The sequence below is a fragment of the Lissotriton vulgaris genome, chromosome 9 (genome assembly GCF_964263255.1).
Source record: "Lissotriton vulgaris chromosome 9, aLisVul1.2, whole genome shotgun sequence".
NCBI lineage: Eukaryota > Metazoa > Chordata > Amphibia > Caudata > Salamandridae > Lissotriton > Lissotriton vulgaris.
The window spans coordinates 141,434,568-141,455,515 of NC_141697.1; the positions used below are offsets into that span (position 1 = coordinate 141,434,568).

Here is a 20,948-nt window from a genome sequence, read left to right on the forward strand (position 1 = left end):
GGGGCAGAGATTGCCAGTCAGGAGCAGTTCCCCAACTGCACAACTACACAAAGCTAGCTAGCTCTTTCGCCCAGCCCCAGCCAATAGTTCAGTGCCGTGATCGGGTCTCCCCGGAGTCCCTCGATTCCCTGGCCACCCCCTCATGACTTATGATCATCCACACTGAGTGTCGGCCCAAGGCTAGGATTCCTCCCATCTACGCCTAACGCAGAGACAAAACAGTAGATCGTCACCCACCAGAGTGTCCGTTGAGCTCCTCCGCCGTGTGGTTCAATTGGCACTGCCAATACAAGTCAAAGCTGCCCCTTACTGCCCCCCGAGTTGCATGGGACCACCGAATGGGGATGTACCAAACAGAACAGAAAGTTTTCCGTGGCGCACAATGGCTGCATGATCAGTCCTGCTCATCCATGTGCGAGGCGAAATCAGTGTCGTCGCTGCGGTTCCTCTGGGCGTCCCTGTGCTCTCTGGACCACTCCTTCAAGGACTTCTGGAGATCCCTAGGGTCCGTAAAGAAGTGAGAGTGTCCCTGCTTGTTGATCCGAAGTTTTGCAGGGTACATCATGGCGTAATCTAAGCCCAGTTCACGCAGCTGCTTCTTGTAAGGAGCAAATTGCCTCCTTTCCTCCTGTACCTTGGCGGTGAAATCCGGGTAGAGGGAGATGTCCATGCCCTCATACTGCAGCTTGCCTTTGTCCCTGGCCAGGCGCAACGCCATGTCCCTATCACGATAGTTCAGAGGTTTCGCTATAATAGGGTGGGGGAGCGCGCCCGGCTTTGGCTTAGGACCCAGGGTGCGGTGGGCCCTCTCAACAATAAACATGGGCGAAAAGACATCCTCTCCAAGCAGCACCTTTAAGAGTTTCTCGACAAAGAGCTCCATTTTACCGGTCTGGGTGGCCTCCGCCACTCCCGTGATACGGATGTTGGATCTACGTGACCTCGCTTCCAAGTCTTCTGACTTGTCTTGGATCACCTGTAGAAGTCTACCAAACTGCTTTCTGTCTTTGTCCCATTCTGTCTGCGCCTCCTCCGCCTCCGTGAGCCGTCTTTCCTCCATGTCGAGGCGCTCGGCATGTTTGTCGGCGCGTTCCGCCATGCGGTCCATACGATATGACAAGGCGTCAATTTTGGTTCCAATGGACGCAATACTGTCTTGTATTCCCTTTTCCATGGAGACGAGCAGGTCTCGTAGTTCCGTGCCCGCCGAGCCATCCATTGCGGCTCCCTTCGGGGACGCTTCTTTGACTGGCGCCTCTGTCCCCTTGGTGCGTCGCCGTTCAAAGGAGAGTTTAGCCTGCGTTCCGCCGTTCTTTCCCATAGCTAATCTACTTGATAGAAATGTAGGCCGCCGTGTCGATTCCTGAGCAAAGTTAGGGCAGTCCGGGGGTGCACCTCGCACATCGGGGGTCCACTCACTTTCCGCAGTGACGCCCTGGTCGCCGGCGGGGGCCACCAGCTATAAGGTCGCCGGGGCCTGGTATCCCGTTGTGCGTTACGCCAGACAGGTACACATTAGCCGTCAGCAAGGGCCGCGCCAGGTAGATCCCTTTAGGCCCAAACTGCTCCACACAGCCACCCTGCTCCAAGCTGGGGGCCTGCTCAGCTTCGGTGTGGTTAGAGTCCAGGAGACCCGCTTCTCCCTGCAACACCAGGGGCACGACGCCTCAGACGGGGCGTGCAGACTCAATCACGCCTATCGCCACCAAGGCCCAGCCGCTGCAGCAGAGCGCGAGTACCTCAAGGCCAGCTTTACTTTCAGGAGGGCCTGGACCCAAGATGGCGGCAACAGTGAAGGCCCGCAGCTCACCACCGGGCTCCGGCGAGGGCCGGCCCCACTCTCACCCTAGTCGTCGTTTACTGCAGCATGCACTCGATCAAATATCACTCAGCAGGGGGGGTCCGCAGTAAGGCCTGTCCCAGATTAATGCTCCATCGGGGTATTATGTCCCCACTGTGTACTCACTGTAGCACCGCCGGATAGGAGCGGACATCTGGCAGTATCTGCGAGTCGCTCACGAGTGTTACATCGCTCCAGGCAGCTCTCCTGCGGTCAGGCGTCCGCTTGACGTGCGCAGTCCCGCTCCACCAAGTGCTCCGTCTGGCGCATGTCAGGCCCGGGCCGGTCCACCAATGTCGGCACTCAAAGCACCTCACGAGCACCTCCTCAGCTGCGATGGTAGGCGGGCAGCCGCAGCGTCGCCGGGTATAGCGCCTCTTGTACGCGCGTGTGTCCAGGTGGGGGGGGGGGGGGGACGGGAGTGGGGCGCCGGCGCCCGTTCACCAAAGTTCCGAGTTACATCAGGGGGAACCAGGTCCCCGGCTCGCGGAACGCCGCTGCGGCCGCACGTCAGGCGACGTCGCTCGGCTCGCTCTCCAGGGCAGGTCGCGGCTTCAGGCCCAGCCGCCGGTGCGCCCTCTCTCCCACGCCGTGAGACGCAGTTCGTCGGGGCCACGGACCCCTCCAACAGTATCCGGGGGTCACCAGGGGAGGAACAGAGCAACGAGGGTCAGGCTGGACACTGTGAAGGATGGATTACCAGGATTTTACAGGGGCATAGGCGAGGAGCCGAAGGCTCACGCGTCCACCATTGACGCCGGCAAGCTCCGCCCCCCAAATAGTTTAGGATATTTCTTTAAAATCGGATGATCCGTTGAAATATTGCAATTCATTGCCAAAAAACCCATTAGTTGAGCAGTTACATTGCTTAATAAACATGGACCTGGAACTTCACCTTGCAACACATGTATATCTTCTTTACTTGTTATATTTCCATATTTTAACATTTCTTTAAATTTTCCTAGACATAGAACTGGACATTTTGCGCCCCATTGAAAAACGCTAACATTTGTTGGCATCAACTTAGGTTGTTTTTCCATTTTCATGTATTCAGTTATACACATGGTTACATGTTGCTCCGCTGTCCAAGACAAAAGGCACCTCTTGTGATCCAACTAATAATCCAAACGCAGTAAATATGAAATAATAATATCCTTTAATGGAGCTTGTAAATCAGCATCCACTTTCATCTCAGTGCATCTATTGAATGTCCCCTGCGTATTGCTTCAGACCTAACATTCCTTTTAGAACCAACATTATGTCATTTACACATCATTACAGTGACCATAGAATGTTCTCATGTCATAGAATATGCAATGAGTACAACCCTCACTCAATAATAAAGCATTCATAGGTTACCAACAGCCATCAGAATAATTCCTGGAATCCTCCAGTAGAATTCACACTCCCCCTGCAGTTGTCATGGTCATCCTATAGTAAAGCACACTCTCTCTAAAATTGTCATGAAGTCATTCTGGAGTAATCCACACTCACTCTAAGTTTGTCATGAAGTCATCCTGGAGCAATTATTAGGCATCCAAAAGAAGTCCTGGAAACATACTAGAGTAATCCACAGTCATTGTGAAGTTGCCATGGAATCTTCCTGTAGTAATTACCACTCATCCTGAACGTGTCATTTGGTGTTCCTTGAGTAGTAAAGGGTCATCATGCATATTCAATTGATCAATTGGTCAATTGAAGTGATTAGGACACCACAACAGAGTAGTTTTTTTGTGATGACTCTAGAGTCGTCTCATTTAAATATTTCAGCCTATACACATACTTCTGTTTGGGATGACTTCCCAGATAATTACAGGAATAGCCCAGCTCGAGTCATCTGATGACTGCAGCATGATCTTCCTTTATGACTTGGAAACAAACATGAAGGCGTAGGAAGCACACAGGCACTGTTTTTTTACACCACCTGCTAAATTCCAAATCAGCCATGGGTCTCAAGCTGAGCGGGAGAACATGGCATCCTAGCGAACGTCTCTCAGAAAGCTGCTGATATTGCAGCGCCAGCTTTGGGCTCTCAAGGTGAGAGCAGAGAACGCAGCTTTCTGTAGGAAGACTGGAGACAATGTGTAGATGGAGATGTGGTAATGTAGCAGTGCGCCCGGTAGGTTTTTAGGTCGAGCAGACCTACCCTCAATGCGTGAGCATTGAAGGTGTCTGCTTCAGACCTATTGTGGCCCGTCGGCCTGTGTTATTGGGAATGAGGACACCAATCTGTCACGAGCGTTTTTCCTCGCAGTTTTCACCGCGGGAGCGCGCGTCTGACCTGCGCATGCGCAGAGTACCCGTGCATGCGCAGAGTAACTCACAGCCCTTGCTCACACAGACGCAGGCAGGCAGCCCCCACCCCTCTGCATGCACGCACGCACACACAGGCGAGCGCATGCACACGCAGGCACACAGACACTCGCTCACACACACACACACCCCTCCCCCACAGTCACACACACGCACGCACACATACATACAAAGCCCGCCCGCCCCCACACTCGCGCGCGCACATGCTTCCCCACCCCCCGCTCCACCCCGCACTCGCGCGCGCACATGCTTCCCCCCCGCCCCCCCTCAGCAACCCACTCACCGGCTTCCTTCGTGCGGCGGCTCTCCTCCGCTGCAGGGCCCGGCAGCAGGACTCTTCTTCCCTCCTTCGGCACCGGGGCGCAGGGTAGGCTCCTGCCTGCTCCGGTGCTCCAAACACGGCTCCGTCGAATCGCGGGTCTTCCGTGGGAGGCGGGGTAGGCTCCCGCCCTCCTACTTCCTGTTTCCTGTTGTCGCGCCGGCCTGCCTGACTTCCTGGTCGCAGGCCGGCAGAGTGACGGCGGTGATTAGCGTTATGTATTTATTTTTTTACATTGCTTTTGTGCCACTGTATGGTGCGCACAAGGACACTGGCATCTGTGCAGCGATATCTTAGAGATTTCATCTCCGGTGTGTGCACACTTGTTATCGGAATGTCTCGTCTGTGTAGACTATGCAACTACTTGCAAGAGTGAATCTGAGAATGACAGTGTGTAACAGGAGTATGGCTGTGGAGGATATGAGAACACCGGCTCTGCGACTGCGCATGCGTTCATCGGCACTATTTGATTTCACAAAGCAATTAGTCCGAATTTGTCCTGGGAGGTGTGTGCCCGCGCGGATCATGTTACACAGTTTTGCCAGCTCTGTTCTGATCTTATTCGAAGCGTCCTTGACAATTCCCTCGTTCTCTTTTTAAAAAGGGCAGAACCCGTGCCAATGCGCCAGCTTTGCACATTTATAATAAGAATCAACATCTTACGCGAACTGGATTTTTCAATTTTTGGATGCATTTAGTGCTTTTTATCCCACTCACTTTAAAAATAAATCTCGTATAACCGTGCATTTCAATTAATTGTAAATAAAATAATACAAGCGGCTCCAGTTGGGAGAGCGATGCTAAAAAGACCTCTTATAAAAAACCTTTTCTTGGCTGCATCTTTTTTTTTTGTAGCGAAAATCTTCAAATAGTCTGGTGATTGTTTTTGCTAAAAACAAAATCATTACTGCGGCACGGAAACTGTGCCAGGGCGGAATTGGCCGCCTTCAGCTCTCAGTCCCCAGGCACATGCGGTCAGGGGCCCTTGCCCCCCAACATGGCGAAGCTGGCAGCGCCGCAGGGGTTAATAAAAGTGGCCCTTGTGTGTCCTGCCCTTTTCAAGAAAGCACAATTTGTCTCCATTGTTTTAAAACCCGATGTACTTCAGAGCTCCATTGAGTGAGTAACTGCGACAGTGCAGCCATCTGCTTTGCGTACACTTTAATTATATTAATGCAGTAACTTTTACTTAATTAAAGTACATTATTGGCTAAATACGCTCCTGATGTTATTTCAGAAAGCAATACAAATACGACAGGAAGCGGGAAGGATTGAGAGATGAGTTCCGTTGCGGCTTCTGTTTTGTTCACCTTGAAATGCTGCATGTTAAACAGCCAGATTGGTTGAGCGCCCGTCTCCAAGCTGTCTGAGTGAGTTATTGACAGCCAGGCGCTGAATACAAGCCCGGAGCGCACTTTCACGCGCTGCCAGGGGCGCGTTTCCCTTTACCTCCACTTCAGGCAGCTTTTCGACCTTCCTTGCACGCCTGTGCGCGTGCTAGTTGACGACATACAGAAGTAAAGGAAAAAGATGTGGCCTAACGGCGCGAGCGCCCGACCTTGATCTTGGGGGAGCGGGTTCGAGTCTCGACGAGGGAGTCAACAACCTGTGATTCTGGGCAAATGTTTATTTATTCACGCAAACTTTTCTTACCTTTTTGTTTTAGCGTTGTACTAAAGCTCTGACAACCGGCATGAAAGTGCGCAATTAAATGCCAGCTACGAGCTTTGTTTTCACCTTACAGCTTGCTGTACATCTATTTAACCTTTCTGGTAAAAGCTGCCACTATTTCAATCTGTTGCCAGTATGAAATGTCCCTCGCGCTTTAATCCTTGCGCCATGTTTACTTTTAAAATTGAAGGCTCGTGCTCTCCTTCACGCTTCACTACAAACATGTTACATTACAAATGCTATAGGTGTCACATTTGCAAATGTTATAACTATTGGCATTGTAAATAACAAAGCTATTAATTTAGCTATTTTCAAAACCAACACATAAATAAAAAAAATTGTCATTTACAAGACCAATAGCTCAAACTTTCCTAATGCGAGACCTATTGCATTGCAAATGCTTGTTTTCTTTGTAGTGGCGCGTGGGAATGGTGGCAGCAACATTAATATTTTAACAATGGGGCTTACACAGAGGGTACATGGGGTGAAGTGGCATCTGGTCATATGTGGCTCCCCCCAGACTCTATTGCCCATGTGCGGCTCAAGTGAGAAGAATGTGTGGGACATATGTAACAAAAATGTAGATGTCTAAAAGCAACTAACAAGGTAGTGTTTCACCTCTGGTTTCTGAGTCACATCCTAGACAACCCCAGCCTCGTTTTTGTTGCCTATTTGATGTCACTCAGAAAACCTGAGGGGAAAAGTTTCCCCATAATTCTACTGGGGCTGAAATTTGTGACATTCGTTGGGTGAGGTGATGGTGTGTTAGTCACACACACACATATGCATACTTGTCTTTCGAATTGGCTTACTGTAAGCCCTTTGTTTATGCTGCAGTCTGATGGTTCTATGCCTCAGTTGAACTGATGGGCTTCCTTAGTACCATACTGTATAGTAATTGAATATGAATGGTTGTGGTTCACAAACTAGAAGACATTATTCTAATTTCCTAGCACTCATAAACTATTGAGTGATGTATGACAGGGCAGAGGTGCAACATGTCAGTGCAAAGGTGAAGTATAATAGCTTTTGAATGTTTTATCACCTAATGACCAGTGGACGGTACATGCCAAGTCAGATGTGTACCGAAGGAGCTCTCAGGTGACTCACTACTGAGATAGTGACTGTGATGTGAGTAGTTAGACCAATGAACTGTATCATTGCAAGAGAACTCGCTATGGTTTAAAATGTCTTCTATTTTCAAGGTTCTTGGGTTTACTATTTTTGTATGTTTTGATTGAAAAACCCTGAAAATGAGTATTCTTTGTATTCCACTCTTTTTGGTGTATCAGACATATGAACGTGCATATATGTGCTTTATCCTAATACCTAGTGGCCTTTCGGAATGGCATTACAGACAGTGCCCCAGGGGTGCAACAAAAGATGGAGCTGCTCATCAGTCAGTCAGTCAGTCTGTCTTTCACTAATGGGCTGCCCCCAGAACCAGTTCACTACTGCCCTGGCAGCATCACATTGGTGGTAATAGGGCATACTGTCCCAGTCTGCACCATGCACACCTTGTTGGTGAGTGTGCCATTACTATAATACACCCCCTAGAATCTTGCTTTGGGAGAACAGTTTGAAAGAGTGATGAAGAGGCCTGCTTGTGGAATAAATATCTTGGTCAGGGCCAGGCTGGCCGTAGCGGGCATCAGGTGTTTTCCGGGAGGCGGGAAGGGTGGGAGCTGATTTTGCACTGGTGGGGGCCGGTTTTGCAGCAGTGCTGCAATATCCGCCCCAGTTACAAAAGGAGCGATGCTTCACAGTCCTATCCCCTCCCCTCTGGAGGGGGTGGGGACGTGGTCCTTCAAAATTGCTAGGGCTGCTTTGGGTTCCCAGTCCGGCCCTAGTCTGGTAAATAGTTAGCTAAATGCCACAATTTGTTTTATTTCTATTTCTAGGGAAATACAGCTTTAGGTTTTAGCTTGGACTAAATAGTGCCACTTGGTAACCAAGTGGTAGTAAGATGCATACGCTTGTCACTTGTCTGTTTTATTTATCTAGTTGTTCTACATTTAAGTTGCCGACATCTGAGGTAATGTTATATGAAATGGTTGCAGTACATTATAGATGTTTTTCTTCAGACGTTTAGGTATTTTGCACTTGCAGCAAAAATTGAAATTTGTCATTGTCCAGCAAAATTTGGCAAATTCAGATTTCAGCTTTTACCCACCTGGAACTGATACGTTTGAAAGGCCACCTAATTGTAATTGTGACTGCAAAGTGTCCCCTCAAAATACAGTTTTATGCCACTTAATTATAGTTGTCTGCCTTAAGAACGGGGAAAGGATTGCATGCTGTACCCTGTGACACAAAGGTGAAGTAGAAAATATGAGAACCAAAAGATGAAATGTGTTAGACCGTACATTGTTGTTGGTAAGCATTGTTAGACCTGTCAGCCCTTTGGGTGGTCCCTCCTTATTTTTCTCCCCTTTTTGCCTTCTATTTTTGTGTCCACCGTAATCTTTGGGTGTTGGACCATATGTCTCCGGGCGCCTCGTCACTGCTAACCAGTGCTGAGGCGCAGGTGCACCTTTTCTAAAATGGTGGCTTAGGTAAGCTTCCTAAGATGGTTGCCCTGCCAGGAGTTACCTCAGAGCTTTGGCCCATAGTATAGCATTAGGGGAATCTAGAACCTACCGTCCTATTCTGGTGACTTGGGCCTAGGCTATATAAGGGTGGACACTGGGCGGCCATTTTAGGGCACTGTTGGGCTGGCTGGAGGACAGGCTGTGGTGTTAGGGGGATAGGGCGCTGAGGGGATTGACTACTCCTAGGAGTTGCTTCCTTGCTGCTGTTGCTGCCCCCCTACCTACAGATATGGCCCGCCTTAGAAATCATCCATTTGAAATCTTGCCCAGGTGTCTCCACATTAAGGAAGGGGGACAGTCACCCACCCTCCACTGGATTGTACCCGAACAGCTATTGGAGGTCGTGCTGATTGTGGAGTGCTGCCCCCCTGAACTGAAGTAAAGACAGTGAGGAACTCGCCCCCCCCCCTCTCTTCTTAGCGTCACCATTACTGTCGGGGATTCTGTGAGGTTGTAAATAGCGAAGGCCTGGCCAGAATTACCTGCGCTGAGGAGCGCTGGGAGGTCGCACTGCCGCTGACCCCTTGGAGCGCTTTTGCGGGGCGCTGCTGTGTAGAGGAGTATCCTGCTCTGTGTCGGGCTGAAAGCTCCGTGAGGCCTTGGTGTGAGTTGGAGCTGGGAACACCCTCCTGTAGGGCACCGCGACTTCCTCTCGGAGTGGGGGACTAGCGGTTGAGACGGTGCCTGCGCAGCTGCCTCTCGCTGAGGAGGCGGCGCTGCTCTGTGGTGTCCTTCCTACCGCGCAGGCCCAGTGGAGGGCTTGGCGTCACGGGAGAGGCGGCGCTGCTCTGTGGTGTCCTTCTGACCGCGCAGGCCCAGTGGAGGGCTTGGCGTCTTCACGGGAGAGGTGGCGCTGTTCTCCAGTATTAGGGGTGTCTTTCATAGATTCACATGCCTGAATCATTCCCCGTCGTCGGAGTGGGAGTCCCACGGTACATAAAAAAGCAATAAAATGCTATAAATATATAGTAATACCAATAGAAATGAACCAGGAAGTAAAACAGCCAATGGTACAGTAAGCAAAAACTTCCCATCTATGACGATCATAGTCATTTTGTATAGTCCAAACTACAGCCAATCAGGCGCCAGCACCCACCAGAATGTTCTCCCCAGAGGCTCAGGCTCTCAGATTTTCTACCGCACGTCGTGTGAAGGGAGTCTCCCTGAGCTCTGCTCAGTTTTTCTAACTTCTACTTCATCTGTGTCTTCTCTTCAGGATGTCTTCAAAGAAATCTCTCTTCAGAGCCTGTGACTGCTGTGGTAAGCCTCGGCTTTTTGAGAAGGATCCACACAAAAAGTGTATTTATTGTCTCTACCCAGACCACCAGGCCTCTGATTGTAAAATCTGCAGAACCATGCCTCAGAAGACTCTCAGAGATAGAGAGGGTCGTTTACTGCTGTGGTTGAAGAGGCTAAAGGATTCTTCTAATACTGTTTCAGAAGTAGACAGTGTCACTTCTGCTTCCACTTCAGCCTCCAGGAAGAGAACTGCGCCTGAGGGAATGTCATCTCCCAAGGCTAAACTGCCTAAAAAACAACCACCTGCTAAAGGACTGGATCAGCCTTCCACTTCTCAGGCTGTCCCCACCTCCAGGGGCATGGAAGGCGCTTCTGCTTCCTCAAAGGTGAAAAAACTCAAGCTTCCCCTATCTTCTGACAGGATTTTACCACAGAATTCATCTCCGCCTCCTGTGAAGTCTTCTTCAGCTTCCTCGTCGACGAGAACGACGACTTCAGTGACATCTACGGTAACATTTTCATCTCCTAAACCTAGTATGGTTATGTCCTCGTCTACGGCATCTCCAACGATGGTTTTTGTTTCTGTGAGGCCTATTTCGTCGACGTCCGTCGTCGACGCCTCGTCGTCGACGTCTTTAAAGGCTTTACCGCCGACGAAAAGGACTCCGTCGACAAGCTCGTCGTCAGGCTCTACGCCGTCGACGAAAATACCACCGTCGACGAGGAGTGACTCGTCCACGAAGACGGTCCCGTCGACGAAGGGTGTCCCGTCGACGAAGGGTGTCCCGTCGACGAAGGGTGTCCCGTCGACGAAGAGTGTCCCGTCGACGAAGAGTGTCCCGTCGACGAAGAGTGTCCCGTCGACGAAGAGTGTCCCGTCGACGAAGAGTGTCCCGTCGACGAAGAGTGTCCCGTCGACGAAGAGTGTCCCGTCGACGAAGAGTGTCCCGTCGACAACGACTATTTCGTTGCCGAAAAGTGTCCCGTCGACGAGAGGTGATCCGTCGACGACAAATCCATCGGAAGTTAACCCTCCGACGACGCCGCAGTTATCCTCATGCACGGCACTACAGGTGTGGTCTCCGTCGACGGTGTTTTTAACACCACGCCAAGCAGCAGAACAGCTGCGCAACACTGTAATGAGGCTTTCACCCCTGCGTGTTTCACCTCACAAGGTGTCCTCTGAAGTCCCAGACCAACTACTGGATTCTGACAGTGACAATGAGATGGTCCAGAATACTTTTGGACAAGCCACTAGTCCATCGGAGTTACATATTAAACTTCAAGATGATGAATATGAGGATCCTCACTCTCCTGCTGAGGTATCGATGCCTGTCACTACCCCTGTTGGTCAAGTGCCTTTGGATTTAATATCCAACTTACAATTTATGCTGGACGATTACTATCGGAGGTTTCCACCTTCGGAATCGGCAGGTTCTGGACAAGCAACTCCAATTTCGGAAACGCCTCCACCCGTGCTCCCATCGGTGTGCCCACCTTCACACCCACAACCTGCTCACGAAGAGGACCCGCAATCCTCGGAAGATGACGACCAACGGGAAGAAGGAGAAGTGGATGATTTATCGGAGTGGGAGGACTATCAGGTCCAATCTCCTTCTACATCTCCTCAGACTGCGTCGGCCTCCCCTCCTGTTGATGTAGCAAATTTTCACTTGCTGATGGAGCGTGCAACCGCACGTTTTTATATGAAAATGGAGCATACTCAACAAGAATGTTTCCTTTACGATTTTAAAGATCAGCCCAGACGACAAATTAAGACAATACCCATTGTGGAATTCATCTGGAAGGAAGGTGTTAAGGTGATGTCAACGCCGGCTTCCATTCCTCCAGTCTTGCCAAGAATTGATAAGAAATATAAAGCTCCAGACAAGACGCCTGCCTGTCTCATTGGACAAGCAAAACTTGACTCGGTAATTGTCCAGGCGGCTCAGAAAAGGGCCAGAAATCCGTCCTCTGCAGTTACGGCACCGCCGGATAGAGATGGCAGACGCCTAGACTCAATAGGAAAACGAGTTTCCACCATGGCTGCAACAACTGTCCGTGCTGCCAACGCATTAGCCATCTTAGGTCGTTACGACCGTCAAATGTGGTCTGACATCTCACCATTTATCGATCTGCTCCCTGAGCCATCCAAGGCGGAAGCACTCCAGATTCTCCATGAAGGTCAAAGGACCTCTGAAGAGATAATTGATTCAGCTGTTGATGTGGCATCTACAGGCTTTCGCCAATTAGCAGGGGCTGCGGTTCTCCGTAGACAGGGTTGGTTACGTTCCACTGCCTTTAGACAGGAAGTGCAAAACCGAGTTCTAGACATGCCATTTGATGGCGAATATTTATTCGGCCCCGAGGTAGAGGAGGCTTTACAGACTATCAAGAAGGATACCGAAACGGCCAAATCCTTAGGCACTCTACAATTTCACAAGCCGCCCTTTCGAGGAGCGAGAGGACGAGGAACGTCCTTCAATAGAGGTGGATACCAGCAACAACATCAACAATCCTCATACCGTCAGGGTAATCAGCGCTACCAAAATCAGCGCTACCAGTCTTATGGGCAGAAAAAATCTCAATACACCCCAAACAGGGGTAGGGCTACATACCGCGGCAAGGACAAGCGCCAGTGATATTTTTCACCTGCCACCACCGTCTTTTCACCCTCTCAAAAGACTTGGCGGAAGAATCTCCAAAATTTACTCCAATTGGCAGTCGATAACAACGGACAAATGGGTCCTGGATATTGTCGCCAGGGGCCATGCCCCAGAATTCGAAAAATTTCCCCCAAATGTACCGCCAAAGGGCCCGCCTCCAGCTCACCTGAAGGAGCTGCTTACCCAAATCAAAATGATGATACAAAAAGGAGCTATCGAGAGCGTTCCTCAGAGGATGAGAGGACTAGGATTTTACTCCAGGTTCTTCCTGATCAGAAAGAAGAACGGGGAGTGGCGCCCGATCCTCGATCTTCGAGCATTAAACAAATACCTAAGGAAATTAACATTCCGGATGCTCTCTCTTCAAGAAATTTTGCATCTTTTATCACCGGGAGATTGCATGGTCACCCTAGACCTCCAGGATGCATATTTCCACATCCCCATCCTACCTCGCCACAGGAAATTCCTTCGCTTCAGGGTGGCTGGCAGGGACTACCAATTCAAAGTCCTTCCCTTTGGACTACGGTCAGCTCCAAGAGTTTTTACGAAGGTTTTAGCTCCAGTAGCTGCGCACCTCCGGCTGGAGGGAATACAAATTTTCCCATATCTGGACGATTGCCTTATAAAGGCCAATTCTCATGGCACCGTTCAACGTCACCTTCACCAGTGTCTCCACCTGTTTCAGTCTCTAGGCCTGACAATAAATTTTTCCAAATCCCAAATGCAATCGTCTCAAAGAATAGCATTCTTAGGAGCAATGTTGGACACTCACAAATGCAAAGCTTTCGTCTCCAAGGAGAGACAAATGAAAATAAGTCGGCTAGCACAAGATCTCATGCAAAGAAAGTCAGTTTCTGTCCGACTATACAAATCCTTTCTGGGGATGGCATCGGCTTGTATTCCATTACTTCCAAATTGCCGGCTTCAAATGAGGCCGCTCCAGGAGGAACTAGCCCTGCAGTGGCAACAGGTTTCAGGCACTTTCGAGGACCTCATTCAAATCACACCACTCATGAAAGAGTCTCTTCTGTGGTGGACACAGAGGTGTCATCTCAGTCAGGGTCATGCGTTCCTTCAAGAAACACCAAGTCTCACCATCACTACAGATGCATCCCTCGAGGGCTGGGGGGCTCATCTGCAAGGCCTCACGATCAGTGGCAAATGGACTGTACAACAGAAACGGTGGCACATCAATCGTTTGGAACTGAGAGCCATTTTTCTTGCCCTCAAGGCGTTTTGTGCCATCATTCAGAACACCAATGTGTTGATAAGAACAGACAACACAACAAGTATGCACTACGTCAACAAACAGGGAGGAACTCGATCTCTTCTCCTGTCTCAAGAGGCGCAGGAATTATGGACATGGGCTCTTCACCACAATGTACAGTTGCATGCGGTGCATGTTCCGGGAACGGAAATCGTCCTTGCGGATGCACTCAGCAGGACCACAATCACCAACCACGAATGGGAGCTTCACCAGAACACAGTGGACCACATCTTTCATCAGTGGGGTTGGCCAGACCTGGACCTATTTGCGACAAGTACCAACAGCAAATGCCTGAGCTTCGCCAGCTGGCACCCCCACAAGAATTCTCTGGGGAATGCATTCTCCCTCGATTGGTCCCTGAGGTTTGCGTACGCTTTCCCACCGATTCCGTTAGTCCCCAGGGTTCTGCGGAAGATGAGGAAGGAACCTTGCCGACTGATCCTGATCGCGCCCAGATGGCCGCGCCAGTATTGGTTTACGGAGCTCCTCCTACTATCAGAGAGCAAACCAATTCAGTTACATCCAATCCCGAACTTGCTCAGTGTTCAGGAAGGTCAAGTCTTCCATCCGGACCCAGCATCGCTGAGATTAGCGGCTTGGCTCCTGAACACCATGAGTTTGCACACTTGAACATCCCAGCAGACTGTAAAGAGGTGTTGGCCAAAGCTAGAGCACCCGCAACCATCAAGACTTACAGTCTCAAATGGAAACGCTTCTGTATCTGGTGCCGTTCAGCAGGTGTTCACCCCTTTTTGGCAAAGCCTGAGGAAATTCTTCCTTTTTTCTTGCAGTTGGCACGAACAGGTCTGTCCCATGCTACTTTGAAAGTATTTCTGGCTGCAATATCCAGATATCGACAGGATGGGTCCAATTCTCTGTATTCATCAAGAATTATCCAACAGTTCTTTAAGGGTCTCTTTAGAATGTTCCCTCCAGTACGTCGTCCACCTCCTTTGTGGCATCTGAATGTGGTCCTGGGTCAACTCATGCGTCACCCATTTGAGCCCATCCATCGAGCTGACTTGAAGTATCTTTCATGGAAGGTATCACTGCTTTTAGCCTTAACATCCGCCAAGAGAGTTAGTGATATCCAAGCTTTCACTGTTCATCATCCTTTCCTCCAATTCACTAGCGATTCTGTCATACTTCGCACAAATCCCAAATACATTCCGAAAGTGCCTTCGGATTTTCATCTGAACGAACCTTTTGTTCTTAAATCATTTTTTCCAGACCCGCAAACTCCTGCGGAAAGAGCTTTACACTCGCTTGACATTAGAAGATGTCTCAAATTCTATCTACAAAGAACTTCTGCTGTACGCACCTCTGACCAGTTGTTCATTACCTACGGTGCGATTCGTAAAGGGCAGGCAGTATCAAAACAGACTATTGCAAGATGGATATCTGCTGCCATTGCCTTTTGCCATGCACAGGCTGGGAGACCTCTACCATCTGCGCCCAGAGCGCACTCTACAAGAGCAGTCTCCTCATCTACGGCCTTATTCGCTGGAGTCCCACTTCAGCAGATCTGCAAGGCGGCGACTTGGGCAAGTCGCCATACCTTTACCAGACATTACTGTCTAGAGTCCATCAGCGAGGCTGATACTTCTGTGGGTCGAGCTGTTCTACGGAACCTGTTTCATTAAGGTGAGCCTCTGTTTCCCACCTCCTTGTTTTCTGCTGTCAGACGCTTCTTATGTTATGTTTTCACATATTTTCTTGATTGCATTATGTTATGCTTTATATGATATGTGTTTATTCACTTCGCATTGTTATTTACATTACTAGCTGACAAGCTGGGTGTTATGAGCGTCTGTTCAGCAAAGATATGTACTGCTAGCTACTCTGATTCAGGCATGTGAATCTATGAAAGACACCCCTAATACTGGAGAAGAACAATAGTTACTTACCTGTAATCTGTGGTTCTCCAGTATTGGTGTCTTTCATAGATTCACATGCAACCCGCCCACCTCCCCTCAGAGGCTTTCTAGGCTATTATGGTTTACCTTCACTCCTTGCGAGAAAATCTGAGAGCCTGAGCCTCTGGGGAGAACATTCTGGTGGGTGCTGGCGCCTGATTGGCTGTAGTTTGGACTATACAAAATGACTATGATAGTCATAGATGGGAAGTTTTTGCTTACTGTACCATTGGCTGTTTTACTTCCTGGTTCATTTCTATTGGTATTACTATATATTTATAGCATTTTATTGCTTTTTTATGTACCGTGGGACTCCCACTCCGACGACGGGGAATGATTCAGGCATGTGAATCTATGAAAGACACCAATACTGGAGAACCACAGATTACAGGTAAGTAACTATTGTTCCTCTGTGGTGTCCTTCTTACCGCGCAGGCACAGTGGAGGGCTTGGCGCCTTCGCTGGGGAGACGGATCTGCATCAGAATTGAAGAGTTGTGGCCTGAAGAGGTTCTCTAGCCTCGGCAGCCTTGCCTGGGCTCTCCAACGGAAGCGTCCTCTCTCCAGAGCAGGTCTAGTGTGAAGGCCTGCCTTTCTTGCGCGAGGGCGGGTATTTTCACTGGGAGCCTGCCAGTGAGGAAGTAAGCTACCCAAGCTGCCGGTGACGGCTAAAATCATTACTAATAACCTCGAGCCTACAAGTAAGCAGGGATTTGGGGCTGGTGCGGGACACAGACTCTGGGAAATCATTACAGGGCCTAGTGGTTGGCCTAATTGCCTGTTCCCTGGTAGTAGATGTAACAGGAACCAGAGGAACTTAAACTAATAAAACCACTCCACAGAATTTAGGGTCCTGCCAATCATAAAACCCTGCTGGACCATTACTACGGCTAATCAGAAGCCAGGGAGTTGTATGTTACCAGACCAAGTACATGATTACTGGCCAAAATTAATGCATGTTCCTGTTTCACTGGGGATACATAATTCTGGTCTCTGTTTTATTAATGGAAATACCAGTCTTACTAAAAGAAGGATGTAATTCTGTTTCATTATCAAAGTAATGTACAGTCTTGTTTCACTAAATGGAAGCACTTTTCTTTCTGTTTGTTTTATTTAAACTGCGAAGTAACTACTGGAAGATTAGGGTACTAGGGTACTTGCTGAGCTCTTTTCTTCTTGGAGAAAAAGTTTGTTAGCTAATGCAATGTGGGGCTCTATTGATGCAAATAATCAAATGTGGAAGTGCTTAATGTGTTAAAGATATACACTGCTAAAAAAGTAAGTCAATTTAAGGATTTTTATTAAGTATTCCATCCTTTTCTAACAAGCTGTGGTGTCATTTTTGGTGGAAGGGCGCTGGGTTGCTGTGGTGAGTGTGACGCAAGTACAACACAAAGCCTCGGAGTTAGGCCTTCCCACTTGTACCAAGCAACCCTAGGTGGACCGGTGTTCCCGGGTCCAACAAGCATTGCTTAGTTTACCTGCCTATGGGATTGTGACAAAGATAACATCTTCAACGATTGTAGGGAGAGAACTGTTTTTGGAACACAAAATCATGTTTTGTAACTTAATTGAAAGCATTCGATGTGGCTGTGTTTCTCCAATTGGTCACTGATCAAATCCCTTTTTTGAGCCTGGCAAGCTATGAACTAGAAAGAGAAATGGCACCAAGTACTTTGCCTAATCTGTTGGTCTCAGAAGAATTCTCATCTTCTTATTGTGAATCTTTCCAGATACCTCTTGGAGCAAGACTTTCCAGGTATGAGAATTGGGCCAGAGCCAACAACGGATTCCTTTATTGCAGTGATGTATGGGGAGAAAGAAGGCTCCATTCCTGGAAATGCACTGGTAGTGGACCCGAAAAAACCATTCCGCAAACTGAACAGTTTTGGAAATGCTTTCCTTAACAGGTATGATAACGCATGGCTTAAAAATGTGAACAATTTATAATGTATGCTTTATTTCTTTCGCTCTCGTGCGCTCATGCTCTCTCTATTTTTACCTGTAAATATTAAATATGCAGTTTACCCAGTCACTCTTACCAATGTATCTTTATTTTACTAGTATAGGTATTGGTTAGGCCCAATCCTTTTTTAAATTGCCAAAATAATGTTGATGCTTCTGTATATAGTGATTGGCAAAATGATTGTTCGTTCCTTAGAGATTGCAAGTGCGCTGTCATATTGCATGGTGTTAGCAAGCGCCTACATGGAAGAATTCATAATAGTTGGTAGAGGAGGCTAAGATTGAAGAAATGGTAAACATGTTAGATTGTTTCTGAACTGAAGGAGGGATGGAACGATCTCCGCTGTATAGACAGTAAAATGTTACCAACTTTGGGTGTATGGCAAGAAAATGCTTGTCACAGAGTTCGTTCTGTGGTATCTCTGCCATTATGGTAAGTGAGTAAGTAATACTTTATTGTTCATTCAATTAAAATTTACAATACTTCACAGTATTATCACCAGATAAAACATCATCAAATAAATACCATAATAAAATCCGTCATCAGTCAGTGGGAATGCCCAAGATATACTTCATTAAAACAAATCCCATGTTTGTAAAGAGAAATCGTTAACCTAGTCCTAAGTCATATGTCCGATAATAATAATAATAATAATCCACATCTTAACACCAACAATCATGGAATATATTCCCAATTAAGTGTTGGAGAGAAAGAGCTTTAGTGTTCAAAGTAGTATGGCATGGAACATGTTGTTCCAGTTTAGTATAATTGCATTTAAAATATCCCAGCAGGCAAAGTTGTTACCTTCAATGTCTAAATTGTGTTAAATTGTCAAAGCATAGTGCTAGGTGCCTTTCCTAACTTTCATACTTCGTATTAAAATTATTCTTAAGATGGCAGAGCCACAGGTACAAATTTTTTATTTCAACATGATCAATCAACATGATCAATCATACTTTAATATAAGCGTTTACAGTTAAGGGTAAAAAACAATAAAATTCATACTTGATTAGGTCACTAATTCACATTTTTTTTCCTCCCTAAAATAAATGGACACATAGGTATCTCCTGTGCACTACATGTACCACTGACAACTACCGGTATAACTCAGACTTTGATAGTTTTGACTCTGCAAAAGACATAAACTTCAGGAACATCCTACAAAACATCAAGTCATCCCCTTGGGGACAGACTTAAACTGCATGCCGACATGTACATATGGTATTTCTAATAAAAAACTGTCTCAACAGTCTCAGTCCTTTACTGTTGTCTTTACCTGCCCAGCCCTAATGGCAATGTGACTTGTCTTCTTAAAGTAGTTAGAAAGACGACATGAACAATCTCCTCCAAATAGATGAATTAAAATGAGAATGCAAGTCATCAAGTCGGTAATGCTGCAGCTTTAATTTTGCCTTTCAAACATTCAATCCCCCTAAGTATAATTGAAATTTAAGGGGACCATATGATACTATTACCATCCATGCATGACCTCTTTCAGACAGCACAGCTTTATTCATTAGGAGAGAATTTTTTTTCCTTGATCCATTTATATTGAATGCAGATTGAGAGAGGGGTAAGGCCTAGAGCTGTTCCTTGACGATGGTTAGGGGCAAGTTAAGATAATAATGTGCTGCAGTGTTTCTTGGGGTCAATTGAACCTAACTGAAATCTTGGATAGTGTTTTAGCTTTTTAGCAGAATTTGAAATAAACACCCAAACTACGTATAAACTACCTCCTAAGGCCAAACTCTAAGCAAATTTGGGCAGGCATAATCTGCCTCGGTAGATTAAACATGCAACAAAGGGTCCCTACAATTGCGTTACCTATTATTTTGTCCACTTTTCCTATCCATACCTCAACTTCATTTTTCTGAGACAGGTCAAGTGTAGCGGCCATTACTTGCAGGATTGGATATAGGGACAGGCCTTTTAAAAAGTTCCGTAACAAAGAGAAAGCGGCAGATGGTGTATTATTTCTTCCTTGTTTTGCAGAACTCTAGTTCTTAAATGGGCCTATAGAATCAAAAATCACCCCCAAATATTTATACTCTGGCACTGTTTCCAAAACTATCCCTCCTATATGGTGTGTAGGTGAAGATCTTCCTCTTGATACAAGCATGGTTTTAGTTAGATGAACTCTTAGCCTAGGATCAGCATACTGACAGGTTGTGTTGATTAAATGCTGTAGACCAACCTTTGTATAACTAATCAAAACCACATCGTAAGCATCGTAGTATGTGAAGCGTTAGAATTTACCCTATTTAGGGCAGGAGACATTTCCGCAAGATACAAATTAAATAAAAGCGGAGCCAGTACACAGTCTTGTTTTAGGTAATTTCTTGTGTAATTGTTTGGGGAAATCATTACCCAAACTGACCCTTGTCCAGGTGTCTATGTGCAGCAATGGATAGATTTTAATAGGAGAGGATGAATTCCCCATTTCCACAGCTTGAACCATAAGACGTTTCTCTGCACCGCATCAAAAGCTGAATGAAAGGGGGCGTGGCCAAGATGGCGTCGGAGTAAGACGTGCTTTTGAGTCGCTCCGGCGCCCGACCTGCTAAGCATTGTACAGCATCGCCCACGGGGCCTCGACCCGCTCCCGAACGACGACAGCGGTCCGTGGTGCTGAGCGGAGTGGTCTGGTGCTATCGGCGCCCTCCGGAGTGGTCGTCCGGCGCCATTCAGAGCTCTGCAGCGACGGGCCTACTGAGCACCGCCCTTGCGCACGGACGAGCCCGCCTTGGAGCGCAGTAGATCGGCGACGGCTGGGCGGGGCTTCACGGAGCAGCGGACGTCCTCTGCCTTCTCGGCTCTCGGGCCCCCTTCGCTGCAACGGAACGTTGGTTTGGAGGTTCACCTCTTGCCTTGGCCATCTGGGGAGCTCAACGGCTGACTACTTGGAGCAACTTGGCTGTTGTACGGACCATCCACTGGGCCCGAGCGACCGGGAGACGGAGGGCTCAGCCGTGCACTGTGCCGAGTGACTGATTACGGCCTGGCTCTGCGAGTCCGGTTCGTCGATTTTGCTGCCACTCCCTGGCTCCTCGGCTGGGGAACTTTTCTCGAGTGTTCATTGCTGTGTGCAAGTGCTCTTCCCTGCAACTCGGACGGCCTTGTGCCGCTACCCCGCCGCCATGTCTACCTTGCCTCGCAAAGGA

The 20,948-nt window shown here is 48.0% G+C and overlaps 1 protein-coding gene across 1 annotated transcript in view; it reads left to right on the forward strand.

The window, feature by feature from the left end:
- Nucleotides 1-20,948, forward strand: part of EHD4 (EH domain containing 4) — a 197,566-nt gene that overhangs the window by 71,403 nt on the left and 105,215 nt on the right. The window contains exon 2 of the mRNA XM_086937222.1: nt 17,555-17,731. Within this exon, the coding sequence (XP_086793348.1) occupies nt 17,555-17,731 (177 nt within the window). The remainder of the gene's footprint in view (nt 1-17,554; nt 17,732-20,948) is intronic.